Source organism: Oncorhynchus nerka, linkage group LG14 (assembly GCF_034236695.1).
Source record: "Oncorhynchus nerka isolate Pitt River linkage group LG14, Oner_Uvic_2.0, whole genome shotgun sequence".
NCBI lineage: Eukaryota > Metazoa > Chordata > Actinopteri > Salmoniformes > Salmonidae > Oncorhynchus > Oncorhynchus nerka.
Window position 1 is genome coordinate 96459710 of NC_088409.1, and position 14691 is coordinate 96474400.

Consider the following 14691-nt stretch of genomic DNA (forward strand, 5'->3'; position numbering starts at 1 on the left):
GGTCAAACGATCATCACAGTAGGGTGCATCGTTATGTTTCATGGCCTGTGCCAATCTGTGATGTCGCATAGCCGCAGAGTGAAGAGGACATACAGATTTGTGAGGACAGTGGGACAGTGATGTTTCCTTAAAAGGTCTGGCTCATAAGACATCCTTTTGCCAGGTGTTTTTGTTATCCTTTTTTTTTTTTTTTTAACCTTTATTTAACCAGGCAAGTCAGTTAAGAACAAATTCTTATTTTCAATGACGGCCTAGGAACAGTGGGTTAACTGGTCTAGGAACAGTGGGTTAAGTGCCTGTTCAGGGGCAGAACGACAGAGTTGTACCTTGTCAGCTCGGGGGTTTGAACTCGCAACCTTCCGGTTACTAGTCCAACGCTCTAACCACTAGGCTACCCTGCCGCCCCAACTGGTCCAGCCAATGATAAGGGGTGCTTCAAAATTTAAATAACTTGTTGAATAAAGATCTAAAATTAAAAATAAATGACTTATGGTAACAAAAAAACATCCATTGTATTCGGCATAGTAAAACCCCCACACACACACACACACACACACGCACCTGCATATGCCCAGCATGGAAACAGCATTGACCATGACTAAACATACCTATATATTGATGGTCAGATTGTGCAACAGGAGAACATTATTGGGAGGATGTTGCTGTTGTCCTGTCGCGTCTACGACAGGAAACAAAAAGCAGAAGAGGGGAAGAATGTCCCACGTGTACTAGTCATACCAGATTGACATATATTTAAATAGAGAGAGGTGGATTTTCATTCATTTCACTGACTTGAAGAACCTATACGCCTGCATCTCAAGCAGACGACCTAACGATTCCAATCTGCCGAGAGAGAAGAAGACTGTCTCAATCTTCCCCTGGGCGGGAAGCATCAGGTGGGTTCACTGAGACACACGAGACAGAATTACTCAACGTCTGTCAACAGGACATGAACAAAATGTTGAACACGTAAAACAGTGAATAAGATATTAAACCTCATGTGATTTTGAAAGTTCAATATTTATGTTAATTGTAATGGCTTCATGGATGTACATGGTTCACGTTCATCTACAGGTGCATTTTGATAAGTGTATTACATTTTTTAATTCAATTAAAACAGCTATTTTGAACGGGAGGGCAGTTCTATTGTCTCTAATCCAGTCATCCTGACAGTAAACAATGATGATAATAGTACGCAATGATAATATCGATAATGTTAATAACGATAATGTCGATAATGATAATGTTGATAATATTGATCATAATGATAACGATAATGATAATGTTGATAATAATGATAATGATAATAACGATAATGTTGATAATAATGACCATGATGTTAATTTGATAATGTTGATAATAATGACAATGATAATGATGATAATGTTGATAATATTGATCATAACGATAATGATAATGTTGATAATATTGATCATAACGATAATGATAATGTTGATAATATTGATCATAACGATAATGATAATGTTGATAATATTGATAATGATAATAATGATAAACTGACTGTAAGAAATGGTTGAAATTAGGAAGAATAAAGCGCTGTGCAACTTTCACTTATTTTGTTTTGCTTTACACAGCACAGCCCTCGACATGGACAACACAACAGAATTGGCCCTGACCCCTGTCAATAACAACTTCACCAACAGCAACTGTTCCCGTGACAACGTGCTGAAGACGGTGGTGTTTCCTGTTCTCTACTCCCTCCTCTTCCTGTTGGGCCTGTCGCTCAACGGCCTGGCAGTGTGGGTGTTCTTCAGCATCCCCAGCCGCTCCCACTTCATCATCTACCTCAAGAACATTGTGGTGGCCGACGTCCTCATGACCCTCACCTTCCCCTTCAAGGTGCAGTTATAATGATAATAATGATAATGATGATAATGATGATAATGATAGGAATGATATTAATTATAATGATAAGAATGATAATAACGATAATGATCATATTGATAATATTGATAATAATAATAATAATGATAATATTGATACTAATGATAATAATAATAATAATAATAATTTTATTCATATAATGATAATAATAATAATTTTGATAATTTTGATAATAATGATAATAAATCATAATGATAATAATGATAATATTGATTTTAATCATAGTGATAATAATGATAATATTGATAAAAATTACAATAATTGTTATCATAATGATAATAATGATAATATTGATCATATTGATAATACTGATAGTAGTGATAATGAAGATAATATGAATAAAGTGTATAACAAAAACAATGGAAGTATTGATTCTAAAGATAATAAATATAATATTGATACAACTATTTAAAAACATGTTTTTTTAAGCCATTAAATCACTGCCCTTAATAAAGACAATAAAGATGTGTTTTTCCTTCAGGTGCTGTCTGACTCCAACATGGCGTCCGTGGGTCTGCGTGTCTTCGTCTGCCGTGTCTCCTCTGTGCTCTTCTATCTCACCATGTACATCAGCATCCTCTTCTTCGGCCTCATCAGCATCGACCGCTGCAGGAAGACCCTCCAGCCCTTCAAGGTGACCAACATGGCCCGTCTGACCCACAGAAAGCTGCTCTCTGTGGCTATCTGGGCCTCCCTGCTGACCCTCTCCCTGCCCAACATGATCCTGACCAGCCACAGCCCCACCTCGGCCTACTTCAAGTGCAGCGTTCTTAAAACGGAGGCTGGGCTGCTCTGGCATGAGGTGGTCAACTATGTGTGCCAGATAATCTTCTGGGGGAACTTGGTGACAGTGATAGTGTGTTACACACTCATCACCAAAGAACTGTACAGTTCATACGCCCGCACCAGGGCATGCCGTTCTACTGGAGCCATACACAACGCTGGTAATGGCGTGGGTAATGTTGAAGGGCAGCGCCAGCCCCGGAGGAAGAGTGTAAGTTCAAACGTCTTCCTGGTGCTGGCTGTGTTCTTCGTGTGCTTCGTGCCGTTCCACTTCTCCCGCGTGCCGTACACCCTGAGCCAGACGAGGGTACACCTGTTTGACTGCAACCTCAAGCTGTTCTTCTTCCAGCTGAAGGAGAGTACACTCTGGCTGTCCTCCCTCAACTCCCTCCTGGACCCTCTCATTTACTTCTTCCTCTGTAAGTCCTTCAGAACTACCTGTTCAAGACCCTCCATCTCCCACCTGGGACCTGCAGCTGGCTCACTGGGACAGGGTCCGGCCCCAACACAGCGGAGGATCAGACCCAAACACAGGAGACTCCCCTGGGAGACACATCTATTATGTAATCTATCTGTATTTAGGTAATAGGTAACTAAAACTCTATGTTCTATCTATGTATCGTGAAGATCTGATGAATGTTTCACAGAGGACCATACTGCCCTCTGCTGGAAGGATAACTAAACTGAACTGTGTGTTCATTAAAATGCAGAGGCAATGGGAACAATCAATGTAAACTTCCAATGAGAAACAATATTTTAGCCAGTGATGATTATGATCATATGCAGAGCAGCTGTTCCAGGACAGCAATAGCTCTATGTTTGTTACACCAGTCTGATACACCAGTCTGATACACCAGTCTGATACACCAGTATGTTACACCAGTCTGATACACCAGTCTGATACACCAGTATGTTACACCAGTCTGATACACCAGTCTGATACACCAGTCTGTTACACCAGTCTGATACACCAGTCTGATACACCAATCTGATATACCAATCTGTAACAGTTAGTAGAATGTTATAACACCCTCTAAACATCGCCGTAACCTCATGCCAAGGAACTCACCTCGGGTCTCCCTGTCTTTCTCGTAACAGCTTAGTTCCCTACACTGGCATTCTGCTTTGACTTCATCACTGTTTTGGCCTAGGAACTGAAATAAGAGACATGCGTACTTCCCCTGTAATTATGTATGTAACCATGGCACAGTGCTTATGCCTGTCATGTACAGGATAGAGTCAGCAAAACGTTCTTTTACAGTATAAAAATGTGACATGTGATTGTTTTTTTCTCTTCTATTAAATTAGTCATGTATATAAAAAACATTCTTCAACACATCAATACGATATCTAAGGGATAAATCTCCTGATTTCAGACTGAAAGCTAGCCGTTCTGTATGTCAGACATTATACAACCTATTTATCAGATGTCTATGGGGAGGTGAGAGGGTGTAGCCTGTTGCTGCAGGGGCGGATTGGCTGCAGGGGCGGATTGGGTGTGCTGGTAGAAATTGACACGTTTTAAAATGTGACATGGCCAGCGGCCCATGGGCCTGATAAGATTTTTTTTTTTGTACATTTCTGTTTTACACTAATCTACAGGTAACTGCCCAAATGATGGAAACACTTGAGTATATGAGGGATACAAATTATATTAAGAGCCGGTGCTTCCACACAGGTGTGGTTCCTGAGTTAACTAAGCAATTAGTGTCCGATCATGCTGAGCAGGCCATTATTTTGGCAATTATTTTGGCTACCATGGGAATGACGCAATAAGATGACCAATGCCATCATCCATAGGGAACAAGTGGTCACTGAATGGTTTGATGAGAATGAAAACTATTTCAACCATATGCCATGGCCGTCTCAGTCACCAGATCTCAACCCAATTGAACACTTCTGGAGCAGCGTTTCCAACCATCATCAACAAAACACCAAATGATGGAATCCCTTGTGAAAGAATGGTGTTGCATCCCTCCAATAGAGTTCCAGACACGTGTAGAATCTATGCCAAGGTGCATTGAAACTGTTCTGACTCGTGGTGGCCCAATGCCCTATTGAGGCCCTATACACCGTAACAGATTTCTTTGTATTATCTTTTACCAGATGTATTGTTTACATTCTCCTACATTCATTTCACATTTCCACAAACTTCAAAGTGTTTCCTTTCAAATGGTACCAATAATATGCATATCCTTGCTTCAGGGCCTGAGTTACAGGCAGTTAGATTTGGGTATGTCATGTTAGGTGAACATTGAAAAAAGGGACAAATCCTTAAGAGGTTTTTATAAGAATTTAAGCTTTCTGCTAATATCAGATATGTCTATGTCCTGGGAAACATTCTTGTTACTTACAATCTCATGCTAATCGCATTAGCCTACATTAGCTCAACCGTACCGCAGGAGACCAGGCTCATCAAATAGGCACTAGTACTCTGGTGAGCCACACGGGGAGTTTCCCATCTTCCATTTCTCGCACCCCTCTCCATACTACCCTGTTGTGGGGTGACCGGTCCAAATCTTTCCAGGTGCTCATAGACTCTGGGGCCAACAAGAGCTTTATGGACACTACCCTGGTTTCGGAGCTGGGAATCCCCACACAACTCCTCTCCATTCCCAAGGACGTCAAAGCATTGGATGGGCACTCTATTGGCATCGTCACCCAACACGTCCTCGACCGGAACCCAGCACCTTTCCTCCGGACCGTACCCTCCCACTCCATGAGACACTGAAGGCCCCTCGCCCGACGCCTCGAATCCAGTATGGAGCGAACAGAGTATGCCGGGGCCCCATCGATGTCCAGAGGGGGCGGAGGAACCTCTCGCACCTCAGACTCCTGGAGCGGGCCAGCCACCACCGGCCTGAGGAGAGACACATGGAACGAGGGGTTAATGCGGTAATCGAGTGGAAGTAACCTATAACAAACCTCGTCCACAAACCGCGGTTTCGGGTCGAGAGCCTGACCTGGTCCCCCGGTGCGAACACCGGGGCCTCACTGCGGTGGCGATCTGCGTTCTCCTTTTGGCGCAGCATGGCCAGCTGGAGGTGAACACGGACAGCCTCCCATGTCTTCTCTGCGCGCCTGAACCAGTCGTCTACCGCATGAACCTCGGTCTGACTCTGATGCCAAGGCGCCAGAACCGGCTGGTACCCCAGTACGCACTGAAAGGGAGAGAGGTTAGAGGAAGAGTGACTAAAAGCCCTGTCTACCTCAGCTGACCACTGTAAGCGCACTGGGCCCCCCTTCAGCAGTGAGGTAATGGGAGCCGCTACCTGACCAAAACCCCGGATAAACCACCGGTAGTAGTTGGCAAACCCTAAGAACCGCTGCACCTCCTTTACCGTGGTGGGAGTCAGCCAATTATGCACGGCTGAAATGCGGTCACTCTCCATCTCCACCCCTGAGGTGGAAACACGATACCCTAGGAAGGAGACGGACTGCTGGAAGAACAGGCATTTCTCAGCCTTGACGTACAGGTCATGCTCCAACAGGCGACCAAGCACAATGCGCCCCAGGGACACATGCTCGGCACGTGTAGCGGAGTATATCAAAATGTCATCCATGTACACCACTACACCCTGCCCGTGCCGGTCCTTGAAAATCTCATCTACAAAAACTTGGAAGACTGATGGCGCATTCATCAACCCGTACGGCATGACGAGGTACTCATAGTGCCCTGAGGTGGTACTGAAAGCCGTCTTCCACTCGTCTCCGTGGATCGGTGATGGCTAGAAGGCCGGCGACACCGACCGCCGAACGTCGCCCGAACAAGGAGAGGGACCGACTTCGGCGGAATGGGCTCATTCTTCTTGACTGGCCTGCGTAGTATGGCTGTCCACTCAGGATCTGCCCCTCTGGGTAGAGTCCTGGAAACAGTATCCCCATTTAATTGGTCCTTTCCCCATCTCCAAGATTCTTAGCCCCTCTGCTGTTCATCTTCTGTTGCCCCATAAACATCCCACCTTTCATGTGTCTAGGATTAAACCTATGTCTCACAGCCTTTTGTTTCATGTTTCCAGGCCCACCCCTCTTCCCCGTCTCATCGATGGCCAACCGGCATACACGGTGAAGCGATTCCTGAACGTTTGGCCACGGGGCAGGGGATTCCAGTACCTGGTTGACTGGGAGGGTTATGGCTCGGAGGAGAGGTGCTGGGTCCCCGCTAGGAACATCCTGGACCCAGCCCTCATCACTGCATTCCATCGTCGGGACCCTGGTCAACCAAGTATGCACCCAGGTAGGACACTGGAGGGCTGTCAAACCCTGATCTGTTTCACCTGTCGTTGTGCTCATCTCCACCCCCATCCAGGTGTTGCCCATCTGCCCCATTATCCCCTGTGTATTTATACCTGTGTTCTCTGTTTGTCTGTTGCCAGTGCGTCTTGTCTTGTCAAGTCTTACCAGCTTGCTTATCCGTCTTCCTGTTCCTCAAGTCCTGTTTCCTAGTTTTTCCCAGTTCTGACCCCTATGCCTGCCCTGGCCCGAGCCTGCCTGCCGTCCTGTACCTGCCTGACTCTGACCTGATCACAAACCTCTGCCCACCCTGACCCCGAGCCTGCCTGCCGTCCTGTACCTGCCTGACTCTGACCTGACTACGAACCTCTGCCCACCCTGACCCCGAGCCTGCCTGCCGTCCTGTACCTGCCTGACTCTGACCTGATTACGAACCTCTGCCCACCCTGGCCCGAGCCTGCCTGCCGTCCTGTACCTGCCTGACTCTGACCTGATTACGAACCTCTGCCCACCCTGACCCCGAGCCTGCCTGCCGTCCTGTACCTGCCTGACTCTGACCTGATTACGAACCTCTGCCCACCCTGGCCCCGAGGCTGCCTGCCATCCTGTACCTGCCTGACTCTGCCCTGATTACGAACCTCTGCCCACCCTGGCCCGAGCCTGCCTGCCGTCCTGTACCTGCCTGACTCTGACCTGATCACAAACCTCTGCCCACCCTGACCCCGAGCCTGCCGCCCTGTACCTACCTGACTCTGACCTGATCACAAACCTCTGCCTGTCCTCATTCTGCCCTTTGCCCCGTGTTTATAATAAATTATCTGAGAACTGTACTATCCATCATAATATAATAGAGACTGTAGATCTAGCTGGTCTCTCATAATACAATAGAGACAGTAGATCTAGCTGGTCTGTCATAATATAATAGAGACAGTAGATCTACCTGGTCTGTCATAATACAATAGAGACAGTAGATCTAGCTGGTCTGTCATAATACAATAGATACAGTAGATCTAGCTGGTCTGTCATAATATAAAAGAGACATAGAGACAGTAGATCTAGCTGGTCTGTCATAATATAATAGAGACAGTAGATTTAGCTGGTCTGTCATAGTATAATAGAGACATAGAGACAGTAGATTTAGCTGGTCTGTCATAATATAATAGAGACAGTAGAACTAGCTGGTCTAATAGAGACAGTAGATCTAGCTGGTCTGTCATAATATAATAGAGACAGTAGAACTAGCTGGTCTGTCATAATATAATAGAGACAGTAGATCTATCTGGTCTGTCATAATATAATAGAGACAGTAGATCTAGCTGGTCTGTCATATTATAATAGAGACAGTAGATCTAGCTGGTCTGTCATATTATAATAGAGATAGTAGATCTAGCTGGTCTGTCATATTATAATAGAGATAGTAGATCTAGCTGGTCTGTCATAATATAATAGTGACATAATTTTTGATCTAGCTGGTCTGTCATAATATAATAGTGACAATTTTTTCAGTTTTTGATTTGTTAAAAAAGTTTGAAATATCCAATAAATGTCGTTCCACTTCATGATTGTGTCCCACTTGTTGTTGATTCTTCACAAAAAAATACAGTTTTATATCTTTATGTTTGAAGCCTGAAATGTGGCAAAAGGTCGCAAAGTTCAAGGGGAAATACTTTCGCAAGGCACTTTAATATGACATTTGAAATGTCTTTGTTCTGTTTACTGTTATTTTTTTATTGCTTATTTCACTTTTGTTTATTATCTACCTCACTTGCTGTGGCAATGTTAACATGTGTTTCCCATGCCAATAAAGTCCTTAAATTGAAATTGAATTGAGTACATGGCATCCTCACATCTAATCTGATGAGATCTGATTATTTGAAGAAGCAAAAACAGCAACTTCCCCATGAGAATAATACAAAAATGCATAACCTCTGTAACATGCGGAATCCGGGGGAACTGTTAGGAGAAATACTATTCCACCATTTATAGCCTGTGGTGCTATCAGCAGTGCACAACAACAACATCATACGCCTCAGTTCTTAGAGCACGGCTCTAGCAACACCAGGATTGTGGGTTTTGATTCCTGGGTCATATTATTAAATGTACACTACCGTTCAAAAGTTTGGGGACACTTAGAAATTACCTTGTTTTTGAAAGAAAAGCAAGTTTTTTTTGTCCATTAAAATAACATCAAATTGATCAGAAATACAGTGTAGACATTGTTAATGTTGTAAATGACTATTGTAGCTGGAAACGGCTGATTTTTTTATGGAATATCTACGTAGGCGTACAGAGGCCCATTATCAGAAACCATCACTCCTGTGTTCCAATGGCACGTTGTGTTAGCTAATCCAAGTTCATCATTTTAAAAGGCTAATTGATCATTAGAAAACCCTTTTGCAATTATGTTAGCACATCTGAAAACTGTTGTTCTGATTAAAGAAGCAATAAAACTGGGCTTATTTAGACTTCTTTAGACTAGTTGAGTATCTGGAGCGTCAGCATTGGGCGGTTCGATTACAGGCTCAAAATGGCCAGAAAAAAAAGACCTTTCTTCTGAAATTCGTCAGTCTATTTTTGTTCTGAGAAATGAAGGCTATTCTATGTGAGAAATTGCCAAGAAACTGAAGATCTCATACAACGCTGTGTCCTACTCCCTTCACCGAACAGCGCAAACTGTCTCTAACCAGAACAGAAAGAGGTTAAGGCAGCAGCTACTCTTCCTAGCAAAATTAGGTCAGTTATATTTCTTTTTTTAAACATTACAATGCATTCACAACAGATTTCACAACATATTAAATTGTGGCGAAAGCTGAAGATACTGATAACTAGAGGGCGTGTCTATTTGACCTCTTGCCCATTTCCAGGAAGTGTATTAGGTGATGTAGAAAATAGGTTGCGGTAACATAGCTCACATGTTAGCAGAGACATTGTAGTGACTTTCCTCCATGCAGAGACATTGTAGTGACTTTCCTCCATGCAGAGACATTGTAGTGACTTTCCTCCATGCAGAGACATTGTAGTGACTTTCCTCCATGCAGAGACATTGTAGTGACTTTCCTCCATGCAGAGACATTGTAGTGACTTTCCTCCATGCAGAGACATTGTAGTGACTTTCCTCCATGCAGAGACATTGTAGTGACTTTCCTCCATGCAGAGACATTGTAGTGACTTTCCTACATGCAGAGACATTGTAGTGACTTTCCTCCATGCAGAGACATTGTAGTGACTTTCCTCCATGCAGAGACATTGTAGTGACTTTCCACCATGCAGAGACATTGTAGTGACTTTCCTACATGCAGAGACATTGTAGTGCCTTTCCTCCATGCAGAGACATTGTAGTGCCTTTCCTCCATGCAGAGACATTGTAGTGACTTTCCTCCATGCAGAGACATTGTAGTGACTTTCCTCCATGCAGAGACATTGTAGTGCCTTTCCTCCATGCAGAGACATTGTAGTGCCTTTCCTCCATGCAGAGACATTGTAGTGCCTTTCCTCCATGCAGAGACATTGTAGTGCCTTTCCTCCACGCAGAGACATTGTAGTGCCTTTCCTCCATGCAGAGACATTGTAGTGACTTTCCTCCATGCAGAGACATTGTAGTGACTTTCCTCCATGCAGAGACATTGTAGTGACTTTCCTCCATGCAGAGACATTGTAGTGACTTTCCTCCATGCAGAGACATTGTAGTGACTTTCCTCCATGCAGAGACATTGTAGTGACTTTCCTCCATGCAGAGACATTGTAGTGACTTTCCTCCATGCAGAGACATTGTAGTGCCTTTCCTCCATGCAGAGACATTGTAGTGCCTTTCCTCTATCCAGAGACATTGTAGTGACTTTCCTCCATGCAGAGACATTGTAGTGACTTTCCTCCATGCAGAGACATTGTAGTGACTTTCCTCCATGCAGAGACATTGTAGTGACTTTCCTCCAAGCAGAGACATTGTAGTGACTTTCCTCCAAGCAGAGACATTGTAGTGACTTTCCTCCATGCAGAGACATTGTAGTGACTTTCCTCCATGCAGAGACATTGTAGTGACTTTCCTCCATGCAGAGACATTGTAGTGCCTTTCCTCCATGCAGAGACATTGTAGTGCCTTTCCTCCATCCAGAGACATTGTAGTGACTTTCCTCCATGCAGAGACATTGTAGTGACTTTCCTCCATGCAGAGACATTGTAGTGACTTTCCTCCATGCAGAGACATTGTAGTGACTTTCCTCCATGCAGAGACATTGTAGTGACTTTCCTCCATGCAGAGACATTGTAGTGACTTTCCTCCATGCAGAGACATTGTAGTGACTTTCCTCCAAGCAGAGACATTGTAGTGACTTTCCTCCAAGCAGAGACATTGTAGTGACTTTCCTCCATGCAGAGACATTGTAGTGACTTTCCTCCATGCAGAGACATTGTAGTGCCTTTCCTCCATGCAGAGACATTGTAGTGACTTTCCTCCATGCAGAGACATTGTAGTGACTTTCCTCCATGCAAAGACAGTCTTTCACAACTTCGCCGGTGAGTTTCTTTACTTCATTTATATGAACACATCCTCGACTCTTTTTGTCTTAAATAATATTTTCACTGTTTTGAATTGGAAGAATGTAAATTCACTAGCTATTCTCTCATGACAAAGCATGTATGCAAATATAACAAATCTGACAAAAGCATGCCTTTGACAAAGAAAGAATACGTTTTGGATTATTTTCAGACATTTTTCTTGTGAAGTTTTTTATGAATCAGAATCATAAGACTTGTGTATGCTATCAATTGTATTTTGCAATAACCATAGAGTATCAATACACACAATGAAAATTAACCATATTGTGGTGTCAAATGTATTTCTTAAATAAAAGGAATAACATTAAAAGGGGAAATCTGTGAATGGTACATTCATGTTTTAATTTATAACCCTCAATCTACGGCCTGGGGCATACTTTTGATCAAATGTGGGTAATTCAATTCTTCAAAATGTTCATATTGTCAATCAACTTGTTCTAAACAAATCGAAATCACGTTTCTGTATCAATATGGACTTAAAGTCCTTTGGGTCATTTTGACCCTAGACAAAACATCTCATTTGATAAATAGGACCTTTATTTGAATCTAGGTTTCTCAGAAAACATAATAACAAGTTATCCGTACCGCCAGAGAGTGGGGAGGATATGTATCACTGATTTTGACAAGATAGACCGATACAGTGCATTCGGAAAGCATTCAGACTCCTTGACGTTTTGCACATTTTGTTACGTTACAGCCTTATTTTAAAATTGATTCAATAGTTTTTTTTACACTCATAAATCTACACACAATACCCCATAATGACATCACAATACCCCATAATGACATCACAATACACCATAATGAGAAAACAAAAACAGGTTTTTATTAATAACTGAAATATCACATTTACATAAGTATTCAGAAACTTTGAGACTCAACATTGAGCTCTGGTTCTGTTGATCGTCCTTGAGATGTTTCTACAACTTGATTGGAGTCCACCTGTGGTAAATTCAAGCGCCTTGATGAAACCGACTCTCATGAGGACCGCCACAGGAAAGGAAGACCCAGAGTTACCTCTGCTGCAGAGGATAAGTTCGTTAGAATTACCAGCCTCAGAAATTTCAGCCCAAATCAATACTGCACAGAGTTCAAGTAACAGACACATCTCAACATCAACTGTTAAGAAGAGACTGCGTGAATCAGGCCTTCATGGTCGAATTGCTGCAAAGAAACCACTACTAAAGGACACCAATAAGAAGAAGAGACTTGCTTGGGCCAAGAAACAAATTTGAGATTTTTTGGTTCTAACCGCTGTGGCTTTGTGAGATGCAGAGTAGGTGAATGGATGATCTCCGCATGTGTGGTTCCCACCGTGAAGCATGGAGGAGGAGGTGTGATGGTGTGGGGGTGCTTTGCTGGCGACACAATAAATCTATGATTTATTTAGAATTCATGGCACACTTAACCAGCATAGCTACCACAGCATTCTGCAGTGATTTGCCATCCCATCTTGTTTGCACTTAGTGAGACTATCATTTGTTTTTCAACAGGAAAATGACCCAAAACAGCTCCAGGCTATGTAAGGGCAATTTGACCAAGAAAGAGAGTGATGGAGTGCTGCATCAGATGACCTGGCCTCCTCAATCACCCGACCTCAACCCAATTGCGATGGTTTGGGATGAGTTGGACTGCAGAGTAAAGGAAAAGCAGCCAACAAGTGCTCAGCATACGTGGGAACTCCTTCAAGACTTTTGGGAAAGCATTCCAGGTGAAGATGGTTGAGAGAATGCCAAGAGTGTGCAAAGCTGTCATCAAGGCAAAGGGTAGCTACTTTAAAGAAACCTGCACATTATAAGAAGAAGAAAAAACATCTTATTTTAATTTAGAGAATATGCAATGTCTATGTTTTGATAAGAAATAATTTGATATGTTGCTATGAGTAGTGCTTTTTCCAATAGTTTCTTGTTGGGGTCTAAATGACCCCAGTTGAGAATCCATGTCAAATATGTTGGTCGTTTGAGGGTTAAATTAATGATATTTCGACAATTCTCCATTGAACATGTTTTGAAGACAGTGTTTTTTACAATTACATGGTTTACAAATGAAACAAACTTATATTTGGGGTTCTGATGGGATATGACAGTTGAAATAAGCACAGGAAGCATTTAAATTCTTAAATTATATTCATCAAGAAACAATTACTACATTGAATTCATTAAAATTAAAAAATGTATGTACCGATCTCAGATTTCCCCTTTTAAATGTAGAAATACATTTTTATTTGAATAATTTTTCTTGCTCTGCATATTTTTCAGATTCCTCAAATCTAGTATCCACAATGTCATCACTTTCCCCTCCACTGGACTGTGGCTTTAATGAAGATACCATAAATATGACTATAACAAGTCTCTACTTCCTGTCGTTCATCCCGGCCCTCATCATCAATGGGGTAGCAGTCTGGGTCTGCATGCGCCTTCAGTCAACGTCCACCTTCATGGTGTATCTGAAGAACCTTCTGGCCGCTGACCTTCTCATGACCCTGACCATCCCTCTCAAAGCAGCCAGTCTCCTGCCCAGTGCTCCTCTGGCTCTGAAGGCCTTTTCCTGTCGCTACTCCGATGTTATTTTCTATCTCTGTATGTACATGAGCATCATTCTATTGGGCCTCATCAGTCTGGACCGCTTCTTCAAGATCATCAGGCCCTGTGGCAGGTTGTTGGGTCAGAACCTGGTCTTTGGCAAAGTGCTGTCTGCCTCCATCTGGGTGGTGCTGTTGGCCACTGATGTCATTCCAACCATGATCCTAACCAATCAGGATCCCACCAACAAGAATAATGAAGCCTGTATGGAAATGAAGAGCGACGCAGGACACGGTTTGCACAGAGGCGTGGTCATATTCAACAGCTCAATCTTCTGGGTGGTGTGTGTTCTTATTTGTTTCTGCTACATATGCATAGCAAGGAAGGTTTTTAAATCATACAGGAAATCAGGAAGCAGCAATGACGAGGGGAGTCAATGACGAAATACAGGGGCACCGGTGTCGAGGTAATTGAGGTAACATGTACATGTAGGTAGAGTTATTAAAGTGACTATGCGTAGATAATAACAGAGAGTAGCAGGAGCGTTGCGGGGGGCAATGCAAATGGTCTGGGTATCCATTTGATTAGCTATTCAGGAGTCTTATGGCTTGGGGGTAGAAGCTATTTAGGAGCCTCTTGTACCTAGACTTGGCGCTCCGGTACCACTTGCCGTGCGGTAGCAGAGAGAACAGTC

General features: G+C 43.1%; 2 protein-coding genes across 2 annotated transcripts; both read left to right on the plus strand.

Moving 5' to 3' along the window:
* The first annotated feature begins 758 nt into the window (after positions 1-758).
* On the plus strand, positions 759-3969 carry LOC115119388 (P2Y purinoceptor 12-like). Its single transcript, XM_029648164.2, is given in 4 exon segments — positions 759-896; positions 1596-1860; positions 2387-3125; positions 3128-3969. Coding segments are annotated over 3 exon segments (1119 nt in total). The 5' UTR covers positions 759-896; positions 1596-1608; the 3' UTR covers positions 3256-3969.
* Positions 3970-13756: 9787 nt separating this feature from the next.
* LOC115119389 (P2Y purinoceptor 13-like) lies at positions 13757-14437 on the plus strand. Its single transcript, XM_029648166.2, has one exon. The coding sequence runs from the start codon at positions 13757-13759 to the stop codon at positions 14435-14437; it is 681 nt and encodes a 226-aa protein (XP_029504026.2).
* The last annotated feature ends 254 nt before the right edge of the window (positions 14438-14691 follow it).

Bases quoted from the DNA above. Each gene is read 5' to 3' on its own strand.
- LOC115119389 (XM_029648166.2), top strand. From the start codon at position 13,757: ATGTCATCACTTTCCCCTCCACTGGACTGTGGCTTTAATGAAGATACC.